The sequence below is a fragment of the Nymphalis io genome, chromosome 9 (assembly GCF_905147045.1).
Source record: "Nymphalis io chromosome 9, ilAglIoxx1.1, whole genome shotgun sequence".
In the NCBI taxonomy this organism is placed as follows: Eukaryota; Metazoa; Arthropoda; class Insecta; order Lepidoptera; family Nymphalidae; genus Nymphalis; species Nymphalis io.
In genome coordinates, this window is record NC_065896.1 from 12,370,411 (window position 1) to 12,392,142 (window position 21,732).

The 21,732-nt window shown below is 31.5% G+C and overlaps 1 protein-coding gene across 2 annotated transcripts in view; it reads left to right on the top strand.

Annotated features, from left to right (window-relative positions):
- The window catches only part of LOC126770507 (uncharacterized), a 47,303-nt gene extending 26,265 nt beyond the window's left edge, over nt 1-21,038 (top strand). The window contains exons 1-6 of one of the 2 annotated variants that reach the window (XM_050489923.1): nt 10,773-10,994; nt 14,480-16,121; nt 16,206-16,631; nt 17,033-17,254; nt 19,016-19,325; nt 19,571-21,038. In XM_050489923.1, coding sequence (XP_050345880.1) covers nt 14,883-16,121; nt 16,206-16,631; nt 17,033-17,254; nt 19,016-19,325; nt 19,571-19,761 — 2,388 coding nt within the window. In that variant the 5' untranslated portion in view covers nt 10,773-10,994; nt 14,480-14,882 and the 3' untranslated portion in view covers nt 19,762-21,038. Of the gene's footprint in view, nt 1-10,772; nt 10,995-14,479; nt 16,122-16,205; nt 16,632-17,032; nt 17,255-19,015; nt 19,326-19,570 lie in introns of those variants that run through there. The other variant, XM_050489922.1, reaches the window with a different exon arrangement.
- The last annotated feature ends 694 nt before the right edge of the window (nt 21,039-21,732 follow it).

A 21,732-nucleotide genomic window follows, 5' to 3' on the forward strand; every position in this document is an offset into this window, starting at 1 on the left:
ACGCGTTAAAAGTTACAGCTTTAGTCCAATCCTGATTGTCCTCAATGATTGGGCTTTCAAACAAATTCATCGACTTTATTATACCAGTATACATGTACTTTTGATGACGACTTTAACTTTTTGTTGTACCTTAATACTATAGGCGTTTTATTATTATTACTATTATTAAAATTTATATACAATTACATATTTATATACAAATTTTAACCTCAATTAGATCCTACACGATTAAACTATAAACAGAGATTGTCAAAACAAAAACATCGGTAAAGGTAAAAAAACAAAACGTCAAATAAGAACGGAAATGCGTTGTTTCAGTCGGTTAGTTACAGCTTTATCTAGTTACAGTGAGGTCGTACTATCTCGGGTTCAATCGAAACGATGACACACATTCGTAATGATGCCTTGTTATTCGTTAAACTGAATTGTAAACCGTATTATGATGTCGGTCGTCAAGTTTCAGTAGCAAACGAACTGATCTCGCTAATTTAACTGCTGTAAATAAAATAATACATACGCGTGTTCGTATACTCTGTGGCCAAGAGACCAATTCTACTAACAAATTGTTACTAAATCGCGATCAAATGAAAGGGTAATCGTTGCCGTTTACCCGTCGATTATTGGTATAAAAGTTAACAATTTAATTTGATTTTAATAGAACGATATATGTCAACATCATATCGGTTCGGTTCCGATCCGAATAAATATAGAATAGTCGAAAGTTGAAGTGAAATGGAATCAGGAATCGTTTAAATGTAGTCGCACATTTAGTAGAATTGGTCCCTTGTTGATAGTTGACACTAGAAATGGTGATTGCTATTTAGTAAAACTACAAGCCTGTCTGGGTAAGCACCAGCAACTCATCACGTATTCTATCGCGAAAAAGTAATACTTAGTATCTGTTCCGGTTGGATGGGTGAGTGAGCCTGTGTAACTACAGGAAAGGGACGTCACATTTTAGTTCCCAAGGTTGGTGGCGCATTGGTGATGTAAGGAATGGTTACTATTTCTTACGGTACCAATGTCTATGAGCGGTGGTGAACTCTTAGCATTAAGGGGCCCATCCGCCCATCTGGATCATCATCTCATTTATTAGTAAAAAAAATGCTAATAATATTAAATAATTTATTTCATATGATTCCTAAGTAAAATCAGCGTTTATTACTAAAAATAGTATTGTGCGCCAGGGCTTACGTTGCGTAAGCAACTTAATACATCGTATGAGATATTTGGTAATGAGAAGAATCTTAGTTTTTTAGTAAACCTTTTATGGCCTCGAGAGGAACGAAATTGATTGAAGCGCTTCATTATAAAAGTTAAATTTGCCACTTATATATAAGTTACTAGCGATTCGCCCTGGCTACGTACAAGTATCACTGAGATTGTCGTGGAAAAAGTTTCTTTAGATCTGTTTATAAAAAACACTTCTATCATACATTATTTTCATATAAATTTATCGATTCAAACGGCCCTTTTTTATATTGCTAATTGTCATAATTAATTTGCCCTATATAGTGTTCATAAATATACCTAAGCGGAAACGATAATGGAATAGACTTCCATATAGCTCGTGAGATTAGTGCGACCGTGATTAAAGACGGATGCACATATAAATAATAAAATACATAAACAATATTATGTAATTTATAAACGAATTAAAAAATGTTGAATGCCACTTATATATTTATAATAACGAAAACAACACACTAGTGTCGGTTCTTGAGACCCGGAACCTTACAAGCTCGCCTCTAGAAATTTAGACCAACGAGGGATACACCACAATTATAGGTATTCCTCGACAAATAACTATTTATTTAAAAAGTTATTCTTCTTCGAAACAGTAACGGCCATATTTATAAACGTTGTTTAGTTAGAAAGAAGTAGACAAGGCACTAACCTTGTCTTCTTCTTTCGAGTGTCAAATTAACAATGACAAAAAGGGAGAAACCAGAGGGAGAAAACAGGGAGAAACTAATCAGCCTCAAAGCACCGTTTATAAGTAAGGCCGTATTACTTCGAATTGCTATTCCGGTTTGAAGGTTGATCGAGTAAGTTTAATTACAGACACAAGGGACACAACAAAGTAGATACAACGGTTGATAGCATATTGTCGATGTAAGAAGTGGCTCATACTTACGAAGTTGGCTAGTTATCAAAAGATTTTTCTCTACTACATTTGTTAGTGAATTGTGTATGAAGTTTGAATATGTTAAATAATATAATCTTGGGTTTAAGCAAATGTTAATATTTATTTCGTTTAAATAATGATATCTTCTACGAGCTAATCTTATTTGAAGTATAATCAAAATATTTTTCTTTTCGTATCGTCACTTTTAAATCGTTCTTTGAAGTATTGTTATAGTTTTAAATATAAAATTATAAAGCAACCGCTGGGTCGAAATGCCGATTCTACTAAGAATAATCAAATCAACGAATAGTTAGTATTCGTTCCACAGTTTTTTATCATTTGTTGTGAAGCACTTTGCGAAGTCGAAAACTTAAGTTTTATAAGTTTAACTGTACTTCTAGACTAATTAATAGCTTAGGTTTTTAGTAATTTAAGTAGTCGATTTTCGATTGCCAAGTCGTTTCTTTGTCACACCTGAGTAGGTGTGGCCTGTGGAATATGAAAAACCGTATAACCGTTCAAACAATCTGTTTGAATATGTGCAGTCTCTAGATCACTCGGTCTAGATTGTTCTGGCTTACAGTCAAATATCTTTAGGTTCCGTATAATGTGGTTATTTATAGAACTAAACATATCTTAAAGTTAGAAGCGTATGCGATTTACGCAATTTATTTCGTTCGCAAGAATAGATACAATAAATTTTACTTCCATTAACACAATAATTTATTAATTGTAATATTAGATGCAAAATAAATGTAACTTTAACTCAAGTCTAAAAGAGAAGAAAAACATTGTAATGTATACTCCATGACAAAACCCGAATCTTATACTGTTTTAGTAATGTTGTAAATTTTTTTTATCAACTACAAAATCGAATAAGTGCCAAATATTCTCTTTAAAATAGAGGAAAACTTAGGGCAGCATTGGGACATTTATTGGCTGTTTTTATTTTACAATATCAAACGTAAAATAGACATACAATATTTAAGATTTTTAATTTCATTCAATTAAAGGCCAATGTTAATAAAGCCGATAATGTAGAATATTAATTTTTGAGTAAGTTAGGGACGTTTACTTACTTACCAATGTGGGACAAATGGTATAGTTACGTATATGCCTTTTTATCTGTTTACGTTGTAACGCGCCGCACCCGCTATTTGCTAGCTTCACTTTAGTATGAATGCACAAAAATACATTGCATACGCAGTCATAAGTAACGAAATAGTAGAAAGTAAGAAAGAAACATTTTACCGTCACACACTAAACAAATAATAATAATTTAAATTTGACCTATAATGTTATTTAGTAAAAGACATTGGCTTAGTAGCTGTGGCAAAATACAGCACTGGTTTTCACCTGTTTCTTTTGTCTCGGAAATAACGAAAAATAAATCATTAATTGATTATAAAAACAATAACAAATATATGGTATATAATGCTATTATTGTATAGACAATTGAGCCCCCCATCCCCTGTTCGAAGCAGTTAGAGTAAAATTATATAATTTTTGTCTGTGTCCTTCGGTTGGCATCTAGGCTGGTACCTACTAAGCCTAGGCATAAATCCAGTTGATAAGCTTATAATTTAGTTGATGTAGTATATAAAAATATGACTACTTATCAGCAAGCTATATTATTGATGCGTCTGATCCTGCAATGACCGTCTAGTGCAGTGATCTCTACCTTTTGTTATGTTTGCACATTCTTTCGAGCGCAATAGCAGTGAATTTGTCTTCTTATAATAAAATTCTAGGTCAGTGGTCGTGAATATATATATTATAATCATGTTCTATTATTATTAAGAGGTAAGTTTTGTTTCTTTGGTGTTGTGGCTAGCTTAGCTTATATGGCTATAATTCCTGAGATCCAGGTTTCGATCCCAGGGTTAAATTATTTTTTAATACCATACTCAGTGGCGAGGTTGATAGATGCGGTATATATTTGCAGTACCAGTGTCTGTGTTTCACTGTGACGAAACTGTCTCCAGGTAAAATAAAATAGCACCCTGATAGGAGTATATTAAAGCAACGTTCCTAGCAAATATACATACAGTTAGTTATGTTGATTAATTATAATTAATAATATACAATAACAAGCTGACCCGTGCCACTTAATTGGGCGGTAAATATTTTTACTTGCGATAAAATTATGAGCGTGGTTCGATTAGTACTGAGAGCCATGATTTATTTCCCGACTGCTAAAAAAATTAATAAAATTGTCTTGCGCATTTGATATTTTAAATTATCTCTTAAATTATGCAACCAAAAACATACTAGAAAAAACGAATTTTATCTAAATAAAATTTCCTTGGTGGTTGGTTGTATTTCTAAATAGATTGACGTGTTGTAGATGAAAAAAACCGTCTAATAGGAATATCACTCAAAAGATTACGAAACGGTCGCGGTTCCATACCTATATCTTTAACCATTCGTCCAAATTATACACAGTAAAAGGGAAAAGTCTTTTGTTTTAAACACTTGAGACGATAAGCTTACTTATTGATTTTGATAAGATTTCACAATTGTTGATAAAAGGACCAATAAAAATGACCTAACGATTTAAATTATTTTTTTAATATAAAAAATAACTTTTTTTGACTTAAATTTAAAAATATCTTATCTGTAGAATACAAAATAATTATCTGTAGAATTCGACGAGCCGGTTGGCGTGGTTGGTGGAACACTTGCCTTTCACGCCGAAGGTTGTGGGTTCGATTCCCACCCAGGACAGACATTTGTGTGCATGAACATGAATGTTTGTCCTGAGTCTGGGTGTAATTATCTATATAAGTATGTATTTACAAAAAAAGTAGTATATGTAGTATATCAGTTGTCTGGTTTCCATAGCACAAGCTTTGTATAAGCTTAAGTTGGGATCAGATGGCCGTGTGTGAAAAATGTCCCAGGATATTATTATTATTATAGAATAATAGAATATAATTCTGAAGGATTCGTTACGATGCATATTTAAAAAAGAACGAATTATTTTTAATTGAAAATGCAAATTACAACTTTTTATTTACAGTAGGTATGCTAATGTCTTGTAATCGTAAATGTGCTTGTAAAATCTTACTTGTAAATAAGTTATTTAATCGCCTTATTTGTTGCTTTGTAATAAAGTTGTAATTGTAGAGATATTTATAAATTTATTTAACGGATTCACGATAATGTATGTAAGAATAAGACTCGTTATTTGCCTTTAGATTTGCACATTTCTTATTCTTATATGTGATAATTTTTAAAATACATATTTTTTATTTATTCAGATATGCATCTCTGGAGTCTGATTTGAATAAAATTCCGCTCCTATCCCTGTCGCAGCACTAGTAGTAAGAAACGCTTACTTACAATAACAATAACAGCCTGTAAATGTCCCACTGCTGGGCTAAGGCCTCCTCTCCCTTTTTGAGGAGAAGGTTTGGAGCTTATTCCACCATGCTGCTCCAATGCGGGTTTCTTACTTATCTTTAGTAATTTATAAAATCGTTTCCACATAATTTAATTAATTTTTTGCAAACGATTTGATCTACGTATATCTTGCAGTGCTATTCTATATGAGTTCATATCGTACCTCACCGGTGAAATTTTTTCAACATACCGTCTTGCGGTTATTTGCTATTTTGGTACATGTATCCTTCAAATGTAGTAATTATTATAGTCAATGTCGCATATCACATTCTACTCGTTTTCACGAAGGCGTTTCAAATTTCGTTCTTACTAAAGAGTTCTACTGATTTCGAACACAATTCTATTACATTTGCGAATGTATTTACGCTATCATGTCGTATCGTTATCTTTATTTCTTATCTAATATACATAAAACTTTTCTGTCATTTATTTTTATAATTCGATATATTCCATTTTAATTATCATCTTGTCAGAATATAGATTTATATAATTTAGATAAATCAATTAATAAAGCCGATTACTTTTTTTACTTCTTTTACCTTCCGCATTTATGTAGCTGGTGGTTTATAATGTTGGTGCACATGATAGATTATGAAGTCCTGAGGTCAAATCTTAAGGTTAAATTTGCTGTGTTACACTCAGGCATCAGAAATGATTTGTTAGTTATTACATTACATTCATTATTAATTATTATTATTGTTATTATTTACATTAGTTATTACATTCGTTTACGAACAGCAGCAACTTTTAGAACGTTTAGAACTAGCAGTTTACAGTTTAGTCTAACAGTTTTATATATTAATCTTACATATTTAGATCGTGTGAATTGTTAGACGTCGCATCTGAAGAAGTCGCGTCAATAACGAATTTACTTACTTTATCTTTCTGTCCACCAACAAAATCATCAAGGATTTTTCTAACTACGTAGATAGTATATACGCCAGGGAGGCAAGAACGGCGTCGGAGGGTGGTTATGACGACACACGAAAGCGTTTGCCGTCACAGCATACGAAGCGATTTTACCCCCAAGATAAGTAAATAGATGTTTAACATTAAAATTGGTTTTCAATTTGACATCGAAACATACAAATTGGCATTATAAATTAATTATCACGTTAATCTGAATATGTTTTGTGATTAATTACTGTATAATTAATGAATGATAATGATCCAACTGTTAATTTTTTACGTAACGATATGTTTGATAAGTTTAAAAGATTATAATTAATGGTCGTGTTCATTAATAAAATGTGAACGGTCAATGAACAGTGCAATGTACGATGTCTGGTATTTTTGCACTTCTTAATACAATATTATTAATATTTTTAGCGCAATATATTCTGCCAATGTCACAGCATAAAAGAGGTGACACATGAGATCAATGCGTTTCAAACTTGAAGTGTTTAATTATGACAAATATTATCACAATTATAGTATGAAATAATACAGTGGATATAAAAACATGATAGTTACATGAATTAATTAATGGAATAGTACATATAATAGTATATATGATACAATAATAATTATGTTCTTTCACTTACAATAAATTGTTTAAAATATTTAATAAATTGAGATTAAACTAACATCAGAAGAAATTTCATATTTACTGGGCGTTGGATGTCAGAGGAAAGATATTCATATTCATATATAGAATCTTAGAATTTAGGAATGAAATATTTTATAATGTAACCTTAAATTGTTGCCGTAGTAACACGAGCGTGTTTTTGTTTAAGGGGTATTCAAGGAATTCACAATCGATAACGTTGATCATATTTTTAAACAACAAAGCGTTCCATTGTCCATTGTCACCTTTTTCATGTAAAGGAATGCGTCAAACAAAATGTTCCGATTGCAATCTTTGTCTTGTAATATGTGTTTAAAAAGTTTAAAACTGTTTTTTTTATAAAAAAGGTATTCGCAAATTGAAAAAAAATGGAAGACTGATGATTTTAACTTTATCTAAATAAATTAGTAGAAAATGGTAGCTTTTTTAAATTTAATAATAACGATTTAAAACTGCTTATGAGATTCTAATTGACTGAAGAATAATTAGATTTTAATTCATTAAAGGATAGTATAATGGTATAGGATGGGTATAGATATACACAGTTTAACAGGAACATGAAATTCGCACTTGCCACGTCAATGGTCTAAATTTTAAACAGGTTACATCGTATGGAATAATATAATAAATAGTTTTATGTTTTTTTGTTAAGTATGATAAATAAATTGCTTCTCTATAATAAGTATACATTATATTACATCTAACTAATTATATAATATTTAAAATCTGTGTCCTCCTCGGATAAAGACAAGGTTTTCCGTGTACATATTATTTACTGCGTTGCTCTAAAAATAAAGTCACAGTACAGATACGCAGTTTTTTTTTTAATACTGCCTTGAAGATTCACCTGATTCAAATTTTGGACGCCGGCCAAAACAGTGTTCCGTTTAACGTAACTGAAGTTTCGTTAAAGAATTACGTCTTCAAGTCAATATTGTATCCGTTAATTATGCACCTCAGATGTTATGATGAATGGTATTTTCGATTTTCAAGAGCTGAGCCAAAATAACTGCTTCTATATTCGATATATCATATCAGAAAGATGAAGGTCGAATGGACTGACAATTTTCGTCAGTGTAAATCTTTCCAGATATTGAGATTGTTGTGTGCGACCATGTTCTGTGTGTGTGTGTGAACAAACATCTACTAGCACACTAATTGTTGAATCGGTTAACGTATTCCGTAGGTTCAGTCCCACCAGCCTAATCCATTATTTGTCATTTTGTTCTTACCTTGATTGTCTGACAGGGTTATAGAATATTAATGTGATGCTCAAAGCAGAATTGAATTAATTTTACGTGCAAAGCGCATCTAACACCTATTGTTATATTAATTCTGATGATTATTGTCAAAATGGCAGACGCTTTAGTTGATTTGTGACAATGAAATACTAGTAAAAAGTATTAGTTATTACTAAATAGTAGTAATTAGGACAAAATAAATGAAAAAAGTTTTGTGTTTATTATTTATTTATGGTGAAAAAATTGTAATAGTTTTAACTGTTAAAAAATTTATTTGTTGAAACATTTGTCGCTTAACTGTGGTCGTCACAAGTAACTCGATGTAAGTAAAGTAAGTATGTTGCAATCCGTTGAATGTAGTTTACGTGTCGCTATTCAATACTCACCTAATTATGGAAATGGTAAACGATTACATGAAAGTTACTTGTGAGTTAGTAATTATTCAACATCTTACTTTGTATTGTAAACGTAAAAGGTTGATTCGGAATATACAGCTGTTTCACAAAATTCACATAGGCAACAAGCTGTGTTATACAGGTATATAGGTCCTCACAAATAAAATTGGCGTTTTGTACGGGAGGAATATAGTTATTTTTTTTTTGTAAAATATATTTAATTAATCAAAGTCGGTCAGTAAATCAAACGGTGCATCCGTTGTTATATATTCACTTTTGCCATCTCATAGGTAGTTCATTGATCCCTTTACTAAAAAACCATGGGAGCGAGAATCAATAAACTCTTTGAAGGCGGTTTGGACTGACGCATCGGAGTTGACCGACCGTTTTCCTTGTAAGAGGTTGTCCAAATTCCGGAAAAAATAGTAATCTGTTGGAGCAAGGCCCGAGGAGTACGATAGATGTTGTAGACATTCCAATTGTAGCTCATCTAACTTGGTGGTTGTTTCTTGTGCAGTGTGTGGTCTTGCGTTGTCGTGAAGCAGCAGTGGCCTAGATCGATTGACCAATCTCGGTTGTTTAGCAGCTAGGTCTTCCTTCATGGTTTGCAGTTGCTGACAATAGATATCTGCCGTAATCGTTTGGCCAGATTTTAGAAAGCTGTAGTGAACGACACCGGCGCTAGTCCACCAAAAACTCACAAGTAACTTTTTCTAAGTCAATTTTTTTTTTTAATTCTTCGAGCTGTTTCTGCAGCACTGGTTTGCTGGAGATATAGATATAAATTATATAAGTTATTGAAAATGAAGTTTGTTAAAAATAAGTACTGATTTATTATATATATTTCTGTGCTTGGTATGTAGGTACAAGGAAATGCAGAATAAATGCGTAATCATTTATTTACAAACATACAATAGACTACGTCAAGCCTTGGTAGTTTCTAGGAACAAGGTTTAAATCAGCGTCTCAACATAAGTAAGTATTAGACATACATCTGTGACTAATTGAAATGTGTATCAGGCCATTTCAAGTAAAACTTTCTTATTGATTATCAAAAAAATCTTCAAAAAATCTACCACCGGTTCGGAAAGAACATATGGAATTATTCATATTTTTATTTGAAGCGGCCTGGTGATCATTGGAATGATCCCAAGGTAAATTTTCAACATAAGCCAATATTTATATAATATGTTTTAAATGACAAACGTTCCAGCGTTTTGTATTTTTTTTTTTAAATGAACGTGAACATTTGTAAACCAACGTCCAACTAAAGTTTTTTTAACAATATAATAGTATTGATTTAATTATAAATATGAGTTACAAAAAAATATAACTGCGTTTTTTCGGCTGGTTTTTCTAAAGTCTGTGGTATTTCTTATTAAACCGTCGCCTCGTTGTTAGATTTTTGACAGTGATTTTGAAATGAATAAAGATTTTGACGTTGTTTTGTTTGACATGAAGTCAAAGTGACTTTAATGTATGTAAAAAAACTTTAAGTTCTTTTTTTTGTTTGTTTATTTTTATTCAATAATATTGAAAGAAAAGCTATTTTTAAGTATTGCTTTCATGGCATGTAGTTTGTCTTGCTCCCTTACTTTCTAAAATAATAAAATACGCAATGTTATTTTTAATTATATATTTATCTAATCTATTGTAAAAATATAGATTTTCAATAAACTAGATGTATATAATGGTAGTTGAAACGAAATAATTACAGAAAAATAATGAAAGCTTATGGTTCTTTATTATTAATTTCTATTGCTTCTCGCAATTGAAAAACACGCTTGTCTTTTATTTATAGGTTATCTTCCTTAATTGTATAGTCTTCGCGACAGTTTTTATATTTACATATCAGCGCAAAATTTTGCTTTGAAAGGGAAAATAATGTTTACATAATAAAGCAGAATTAATAACGTTGAGACTGTTACTGTACTGTAAATTAAAATTAATAGTATCGATTGAAAAGATAAAGCCGTTGCGTGGGGGTACGCGTCGCTGCGGTTCCATGTTTCGAATGAATTGAGTCATTCAAAATTCACAAAGTTAAACGCGTCGCGTGCGTTCGGACGTGTGCCCTTTACGCTTTCCGTTGACGTCATCTGAGTTTCGAGCTCCGTTTACATTATCCACATTATTATATTGTGTTTGAAGTTCTTTTTTTAAATCGAAACCGAAATATTGGTTGCCAGTTACTTTCTCAATTGATTAATTGTGTAGTTTAATTGAATGAAGGTTTTACTCCGTTAGGAGTATTAACGGTATGTATGAGTATTTACATGTTGATTAGGATATGGTTTTAAAGTTAAGTTAAAGGAATATTTTTAATAGCTGATAAGGTATTTAATTCCAATGCTACAAAAAGTATAGTTGAGTTCAATAATCGTTAACGGCATTGACCTGACCTGACCCAAATGTTTACCGCTTTTAGTGAAAACGAGACGTGTAGGTCACATCAATAGACTAATTATAATATGTAATATACAAAAAAAACGTACAACTACCATGTTGTTTCGTGTAAATGTCATATTTGTGTATATAATAACATAAATGTAAACGCCAACATATATGATAATTATGGTTCACACAGCTCATTTCACTGTCTACACTTTTATAATGCCTACTTGTTCATAGATTACTTAGTACGTAGTATTTTTGATTCTATAACTATTTAGTTAGTTAGTAGTAGTTTAGTTTTAGTTAGAAATAATCATTTGATTGTTTCTATTCTTGTATCAATTCATAGAATTAAATATCTGTTACTAAGGTGTCTTATAATTTCTCTTTTATTTTAAAACGTGACATTAATTTGAGGAATGTTCAGTATTGAGGTTTTTGCAAAAATGAAAGTAAAACTTGTCATTTAAATTTTCTTATATGGCAATACATGACAATAAATCAAAGAAGAGATGCTATAAACTGATGTCTGTTTGTCTGTTTTGTTTTGTAACTTACATAAAATAATCACCTTAAATATTTACCGTTTAGAATATTAAGTAATTATTGTTATGTAGCAGTTCCTGTTAACAAATGTTTTATAGTTTATTTATACATCTTGTTAGTGGGATTCAAAGCAAAGGGATTGATTTTTACAGCTTCAAAATTTTTTCACAAGTTGATTGGATGCAAACTGCAAGCCTATAATGCTCAACGATAAAATATGTAGGTACAGCATTCGCTTACATCACGTATGCATGGCGTTCGTTTCGTTACAGACACTGTGGAAAATTACCAGGATTTGTACCGATGAATCGTTATAACCGGTCTACTAAATTCGCCTACTGTTGCATTTTACTTTTTTGGAGAGATTAATAATAATTTATGGTTAATAAATTAATACTTATGATAACAGGTTGTTAAAAATGTTATAAAATATGTTTCTATTAATATATTGATAAATGCAATAAATTAATGATTATAAAAAATAATACCTTAACTAATAATTTTTTTACTTAAAATGGCACGATGAATTTATTTTATTATCCGTGTTACTTATATGAATTTCGTTAAAAAAAATGTAATAGTGGACGCAGACCTATGGACCGCCCTACGGTATAATTCTAGTTTTCGCGTCCTTGACTATTGGGTTTATTGAACTTTGCTTATGAAACAAATCGCTTGTCCCTTTTCTTCCAATGCGATTTGACAAAGAGAAGAAATGTTGTTAAATCATGCTGCGTCTGTCGACCTTGCATTTTAACTATAAAAGTTATATAACATATGTTTTATGTGAAAGTTGTTATGGATGATATAATAACTACTAGTAAAACGTTTTTGCACTCGATGAACATTATTTAAAAAAAAATTTTGTGACTGTAGGTACGTAAGTTTTTTAATTATTCTGTTTATATTTCTTAACAAAACAATACATGTTAATGAAATTTATAACAATACGTTGATATGTTTATGAACCTCTTTATTGTATTAGATTCTCATACATCGAACAGTAATCGAATTAGGTCTGCAACACAAGCTTATTTATAAATACTAACTCAAACCGGCCCCGTTTTGTTCCACGTACCCGAAGTCAGATTTCTATACACATATGCGTGGCGTATTCTCATTTTATTATCTCATTACTGGGTTCAATCTTGTTAGAACTGGATATAATTACAATAAGGAAATAGTGTTTTGTAGCATTTTCAAGGTATCTTATTGCGTTTGTATCTGTCTCGTTTAACGAATCAAGGTCTCAAGTTTTCGAATGCAGAGTCATAAAACTTTGTTGGAATTTTAACCTGAGCTTGAACCCACTCCGGTCATGTAGGATTCCCCATCGGATTGTTAGAGTAGAGATTTGAAAGTGAATTTTAGTTTGCGCACAATCTTGTGCACTATAACTCACCTGTGTGCGGCTAGTGTTCGTCAAGAATAGCCGAAATCCCTATGGATATCATCATCATCTTCAATCATGGCCCTGTTGGCGTGGTTGGTAGCCTTTCAAGCCGAAGGTTGTGGGTTCGATTCCCACCCAGGACAGACATTTGTGTGCATGAACATATCTGATTGTCCTGAGTCTGTGTGTAATTATCTATATAAGTACGTATTCACAAAAGAAAAGTAGTATATGTAGTATATCTGTTGTCCGGTTTCCATACAAGTACAAGCTCTGCTTAGTTATCAGATGGCCGTGTGTGAATAATTTTCCAGGATAAAAAAGAATTAAAAAATAATAAAAGTTACATAAAATAGTTTCTTTTAATCTCTCCGACGCGGTAGGTTGTGCAATCAATAAATCCCGTGACGTGTTAAAATGATGGAGAGGATAGCGCTCGTTTTTAGTTCGTAATCTAGTGTTCGGCGAGGACCATATCCCATATGTAATATTAATAACATTTTCTATAAAAAAATCTTTTACTTTACCCCATCGCTCTATTTCAATTTATAGGGCGAAGCCACGAGAGGACACTAGTTATAAATAAAAAAATGCATGCATTGTTTTTGTCATTGATAACCCTGCTTCTGAAAATAACATCGTAACTATATATATATATATATATATATATATATCTATATTGCAGTTAGTTATGCTGGGCATGGATGGCATCACGATGCATTTATGTGTAACTTATTAATTTATCTCATTTACAATTTGCCTAAACACGGGTCGTGGCATCTATGGTGTTGTATCTGCTGTTTTATAGACAACATTTATCTTTTAATTGCGAACTAATGAGGGCTTGAATGTGCCGAGTGAGACGCTCGTGTAGAGTGAGATCTCTAGGTCATGTCAAATGTCACTGAACTTATATATATATATATATATATTGTTTTTATAAAGACCATTTATAAATTATAATCTCTATCAAATATGTGCTATTATATTATATATATATATATATATATATATATATTCAAAAACATTATAATTTATAAATGTTCTTTATAAAAACAATACCTAATATATAAAATAAAACCCGTGTAGGTACTAGTAATAATATGAAGTCTTAAAGCCGATGTTTCGGTAAATTTAATTACAATCGTTTCGTCTTCGTACATGACTCGACTTACGTACGTATCCAAAGTAGGATTTCGGTTTTATTATAATTTCCAATTTAAGTCCAACTGTTTCTATAATAAATGATCAACTTATCGCTCTTATTCAGGACGATTAAACTGGATAATTCGGAATTATAAGTGTACTCTATTTATCTTTGATATGATAAACGATGACATTCAAAGCGAAATCGATTAAACATTTATGTAAAACGTTCTTATTTTAAATGAAAAAAATTCTTTGTTACAGATTAACAATTTGCTGCCATTTTCTGAAATGTTGCACAAAGCAAAAGTTTAAATCTACATGTCAAGAAAGGGTTCATCAACTAGTAATCCAAAAATAAACAATATAAAAAGTGCATTTTTTAAAAGTGTGAAATCGAGGACTAGCCTGTCCTTGATGAACTCCACAAGTTACAATCCTTACGCTCTCACACTTTGTATATCAAAAATCTCTTGTCGCTATTCAGCTAGAGACCCACGATTAAGAAATTGGTCCAGAGAACTAATCGTCTCATCGACGTAGACGATCGCATTTTTGGACATTGAATCCAAATTGCACCTTTCTGTGTCAGTAGATAAGACACAGGAAGAGACAGTAGTGAGTGAGTACGTACTTGGATTTGTACTTACTAGCGTTTCCAACACTAATGGACACGCAAAGTGCCTACTCAAATGGTATCCCAGGTAAAGACAAAGTTATCAAGTATGAACCTAAAGTACCGTCTGAAGAGGAGAAGAATACGTCACCATTACTCATTAAGAGTAATGATCTTAAATACATTGATTCGGTGAACGATGACAGAAACTATTTGAGAGAATCGGACAAGTCTAAAAACGATCTCAATACAATAAATTCGATGAAAACGGAAGGAAATGATTTTAAAGATAACAATCTTACTGTAGCATATCGGAAGGATGATAAAAATGATGACGACGCTAAGTCAACGAACGAAAGAGTAAAATTCTTGGGATTAAGCGATGCTGACAGTATTTGTTCTATCAAACAACCACCTGAACAGGGACCTCAGATACCAGACGGGGGATGGGGATGGGTGGTGGTGGCCGCCTCGTTTCTTATTGCAACTGTAGCAGATGGACTTGCATTCTCTTATGGCTTATTACAAATCAAGTTTGTAGACTATTTCGAGGCAAGTGAAGCGAAAACTTCTTTAATTGGAAGTCTCTTCATATCAGTTCCATTAATAGCTGGGCCTATAATGAGTGCGCTTGTAGATAGATATGGATGCAAAAAAATGACAATTGTTGGTGGCATATCATCAACTGTAGGTTTTGTTGCTGCGTCATACAGTAATAGTGTAGAGACCTTATATATAACATATGGATTGATTGCTGGCTTGGGTATGGGTTTGTTATATGTCACTGCTGTCGTATCGATTGCATACTGGTTTGAGAAAAGACGTAACTTAGCTGTTGGCTTAGGCTCATGTGGAGTCGGCTTTGGCACATTTGTATATTCTCCTTTGACAACTTATTTATTGGACGAATATGGATGGAGGGGTGCTTTACTACTTTTAGCTGGAACTGTACTTAATGTTTGCGTGTGTGGAGCTGTAATGCGAGATCCGGAATGGTTGATCTTGGAACAGAAAAAACAGAGAAGATTAAGTAAAGCTAAAAGAGCATCAAGTTCCACGTCTATTTCAGCAAAATCAGGCGGGGGAGAATCCATGTACCCCGGTGCAGATGAGTTAAAAACTATGATAAATAGTGGTGAGGCCCCAGAACATATACTTTCTGCATTATTGTCTGCTATTGCTGATGCTGAGGATGTTGAAGCCATTACAAAAAGAAACGCTGACTTATCGAGTCAACACAAAGTTAATTCAGTTATTAATTTGCCAACGTTTCTATTACAAAATGAAAGGGTACATACAATATTTTTTTTAACTAATATATTTTGTAATTGGAATTTCAAAATTAATAACATTATATTGTTTTTTTTTTTCCAGGTGCCACCCGAGGTAATAGAACAGCTAAAATCTAACGATAGACTTTACAATATAATATTGCAAAATTATCCTTCATTACTAGCTTTACGGACCAGTTCAGAGACAAAACTACCCACAGGAACTAACAAAGAAAAATTAAAGAAGAACAAAAAGAAGGATTTCGATAAAAAGCTCGAGATAGTTAGAGAGAAATTACTTCAGCCAATTCCCGAGAATAATACAGCTGTAATTGCTCCAAGGCGTCAAGATTGGTTCTCCAGGCAATTCCAAACGGACCACCATTACTTAAAAGATATTAGAGTTCATCGGAACTCAATCATGCATCGAGGAGCCATGATGAATATAGCCAAATATAAACTGCGCGCGTCATCTTGTCCTGACATTTATAAAAACTCGATGTGGTCGGTCGAAGAACCGGAAGAAAAGGTTAATAATGTTTTTGTATTAAAAATGTGGATACTTACTTAATTATTATAAATTTATTGTAATTGCAATAAAATTTAAATTATTCAATGATAAACAAATATCCGTTCGAGCGGATGACCTCAAGCGTTTGATCCTTTGTTTTTATGTTCGTGAAGTTTTTTTTTAAATGAACTCCAAATAATATACACCCGAAGACGCGTAACTGCATGATGAAACCCATAATAAGTTTTCATTAAATTATACACGTCATAAATATATACAAATAAAAATAAAAATTAGTCACTGAACAAATCGTGACCGCGATTAACGATAGCAAGAATATACGTATATAGCTAGCATATACGTCGTTATGTATATTTCTAAAGCAGTATCGCATCTTATTATTATTATTATTATTTCAGACATGGGGTAAAAGGTTCCTGAAGATGATTAATAAGACATTCGATTTCAACATGTTCACCGAGTTCCATTTCTTGATGATGAATCTATCGACGTTGGTGCTGTTTATTTGGTTTATCGTGCCTTACTTCTTTATATCAACATTCATGGAAGACAATGGTTACACTGAAACCGAAGGTTCTATGATGTTGGGTGTATTTGGTGTAGCAACTATTATTGGTATTGTAAGTATATTTTGTTTTATCTGCGAATCCTCTGACAGTTTTTATTGACCAGACCAAAAACCAAAACCAAAGGTTTTTTTATATGTATTGTCACAGACTTGCGTCGGTGCCTTTTTTAAAGCTTTTTATTACTCTATATCTTGAATTGATATTTTACTGTGTTGTACCGGAGATTCTTATATATTACTAAACTAACTTCTGCCTACGGCCTCGTCCGCGTGTAAGGGGACGAGGTCTTAGGTTAGGTTACATGAGGTGCAACGTTTTTTATTCTCTTTTTTTGAAAATAATTAATTTATTAAGGCAATGGAATAAATATTTATTATTGTATAATAATCATTTTAATAAAACGCAATTTTGACAATCGGCGTATTTTAATCACAAAATCCACTTAGTAGAAGTATACTTTTAAGTTTTTTTATATTAGATTCATTATTTTGTTAATTACGTTTTTTAAACTAGAATTTCATATAGAAGCAATTTAAATTACTTTACTACAAGATTTACTTAAAAGATTGTATTTAATATTTTATTAAAAAGCGTGTTTCTTAATTGCGTATTACTTATACTACAAAACTGCGAAGAGATAATTGCGATGTCACGGATGTCATTGATATTCCATTTTTAGCAGCAGTTGAATTCTTTAAAAAAAGAACACTGTCCACGGACCATTCAATAAGAGAAGAAAATATTTGTAAATATAGGTAATTTTTTTCTTACCGTGGACAAATCGTTTGGCTACGCATTTAGTCAACTGGCAACTGTTCAATATGTTACCTCTTTACTATATTCATTGAATACAAATAATTGTACTGATAGATAAACTATTGCACTTTTATAAACTTATTCTAAAGATAACCTCGTTTTATAGCTTAGTGATAAAGTTAAAGCTATTTAAATTACGTAGAGATTCGAGTGCGATTTGTATATCTTATCTAAATATATTATGGTTCTCGAGAATGTTTAAATCTTAGATTCTCAGACCGGTTTCAAGTGTCAAGGCTAATTCATTTATCAGATATCGAAACAATTTTAACATTTATTAATTTGTTCTTTAATGCATGAAGTGAACCTTATTTTTTGTGATTAGGATGTACATGAATCCAGCTTAGAAGTTGAAGTCGAAACGTTGTTCATAGAAACGGATCGCTTGACAATATTTAAAAAATTTAGATAAAATTAGGCTTACGAGAGTTAAACTCATATGTCTGGTCAATAATATTGAGAATAAAATTGAGTTAGACTGCCGAGAAATTATCAATGGCAACATCTGCTTCACTTCGCAGTTTCTAAAAGTATATTCGTAGCGTAATTAGTAAAGTGAATCGTGTGCTCGATCCAGGGCGGCCACTTCAGGGATTAGCAAACAGAATAGATGTTTCTTTTATGAGAAGTGCACAAGTGGGAGCAAACATAGGCGCACACTTTTCTCCTAGAATCCCATCCTCATCTCACACCTTTTTTTTCACATTGGAAAAACGCGTTACGCGTTTCCCCCACAAGAACAGTGAGGGGGGGGGGTATGTGGGGCTCGCCGGTGTCCAAGGCACCGAGTGCAACCCGAACATCGGAATACCCACTAAAAAACCACCCTTATACCCTACCCGTACCCTTCCGTACCCTTTCCGCCTTAACGAGGAGCGCCATTGGATCGCTTTCGCATGCTACCCTGATCCTCATCTCACACCTGTGCAATATAATATTCTTATAATGTTGGTACAAAATAAGGATTAATTGATATATTTATTTATTTACTTCCAGGTGGGTCTTGGTTGGATTGGTGATCTTCCATGGGTGAATATAACGAAAACATATGCTGTGTGCCTGGTGGCTTGCGGCGTTACAATTGTTTTGTTCCCAATTTTGATACGGATAATGGATGCTAAAGAAACTTACAGCTTCTATATACTAGCCTTAAATTCTTTAATATTTGGTTTAACATTCTCCAGCTCGTATTCTTACACGCCAAGCATATTGGTTGAGTTGATTGCTTTAGAAAGGTTCACTATGGCATACGGATTGGTTCTTTTGAGTCAAGGAATTGGGCATTTGATTGGACCGCCAATGGCTGGTAAGAAATATTACCATTAACATATTTCATTATACAAAATTATATTTTTATAATTACCTTAATAACTTGTTACTATTTTCCATAAATGAAAGATCATATGTATTCATTACTTCCATTATTACTTAAGCTATGTAACTCATTAAGAAAACGAATAAATTAAATGTACATATGTTTATAAGTTTTTATAAGTTTTATTTGATTAATGGTTAAAATGTTTATAATTGATTTTTTTTATTGTTGTTCAGGTGCTCTAAAAGACAAAACTGGTTATTGGGATGCAGCGTTTTACGTAGCCGGCATATGGGTCGTTGTTTCTGGTATGTTGGTAGCAGTCATCCCTTACACAAAGAACTTTAGAATAATCGGAAACGCACCCCTCGCTAAGGATGTCGCCGTGGACCCTGAACCAGGAGTGAAAATAATTATAGCTCATTAATTTGAAATTGGATCGATTGAATTTAATATTGACAAGATGACAGTTACTATTGCTAGGTAGTTTTTAATAAACTTTTGCCTCTATGATTTTGTGAAAATAGAATATGATAATATTCTAGAATATAAAAATTATTTTGCTATGTGGCAACATTATTATAATACCCATTTTAAGATGATTTGACATTTACTTAATGTATCGTTTGTTTAGCTTTAGCTTAATTATTTTGTATTTGTTGTTTTGTCGCTAATTAAAACTTAATCATAGGCTTTTGTGGAGTAAAATATAGCTATTTTTTAAAGCATTTGTACTTATTGTATAAGTAAATTATGTTGCGTTTCCATTGTCATAGTTTGAAAATTTGTGCTTATGTATGCAACGCCTAAAGAAATCACGAACAATTATTCAACATTGTACATTTTTTGCTTCCCACTTGAGGTGATTATTGTAACTTATCGTCAGGCTGGCAAACAACTTTGCAAATTTTCTTTATGTGGAAACGTGCCTTAACACTTACTATTATTATAATAGTGCTTACTTATAAAAGAGTGATGTGTGTGTGTAGAATATAAAAATAAATATTTTTTATAATTTAATAATCTTTAATAGAATCTATTACCACATTGTTATTTTCATTAAGTATATGCACACAGTTACTCCATAATCAATTATTTATGTAAATGATACTAATATTATATAATTATTATATGACCAAAATACAGCCTTCCAAACTTATTTTTGGAAAAAAAAATCAATCTCACTAGAGCTTATACTGCGTTAATAAAATTATATTTATCTGATCTTCAAAATCGATTTGACATAGGTGAATGTTGAATTTATTTATAAAGCTGCCACAAAGATTTTTAAATTAATTGTTACTTATTGTAATAAATAAATAATTTTTAAAGATCTTATAGGTATTATGATGACTTTACGTTTAAGTCATATTTAATGGGTTTCAATAAACTAATTATGAATAAAATCGAAATATCTTGTACGAGCTGTACTTTTATAATAACAAGTATTGCTTGTGATCGAATTTCGCCTCTTTTTTTTAATAGCCATATGTTTGGCACTGTATGTTTCGAATAATAAAAGATTCATTCCCCTCCTTATTATAACCAATACTATAAAAATGTACAACTTTCGATGTTTACGAATTAATATATAGATAATAAATTTATATTTTATAAGATATTTTGAAAGTATTGTAGATGTTAAGTTTTTTTTTTCTACTTATTTAGTTTATGCACGTAATATATATTCAAGAATATAACCATTAAAGTTTGAAATAGAAAATGCTGTTTTTTTTTGTTCATTTAAACTTAAACTTTCAATATCAAATAATAAATACACCAGTAGAAGTAATAAATTTTATTATGTGTTAATTTCAATATCTTTAATATAATAACTTATGAGATATTTTAAATTTAATTATAACAAAATATCATATATTGTTAATTCGATGACAATCGTTCAATTCTCCGTTTTTTATATATGCGCGGGAATTAAACTATTTTTTTTACTAAACGATACCAATGACGTTCTAAAACCGATTATATTTTTATTACATCAAATACAATATAGAAATATGTAATTATTAAATATATTAAATGAAATACATAAATAAGTATTTCTAACACAAAGAAATATAAAATATGTAGCTTAACGGCTGTTTCGTTAAAAGCTGATTTATCTCTTTCGGCCATTAATGATTTGACATTCAAAAAAGAAGACAGCAAAGTTAAACAGTCTTTATCACGTGCTAAAAATATTCTTATGTAATTTAATATTATAAATTAATGGTGACATAAAAATTAAAATAATTCAGTTAAGCATCTTACAGCTTATTAAAATAGTTGTTCTTGTTCAACGGTTTTATAAATTATTGTCGTTACTTGACAATCGTATTTGGTTTCACAAAATATAATATGATTAAATTATTTTATTGGCATATGATCATTTAAGTACATA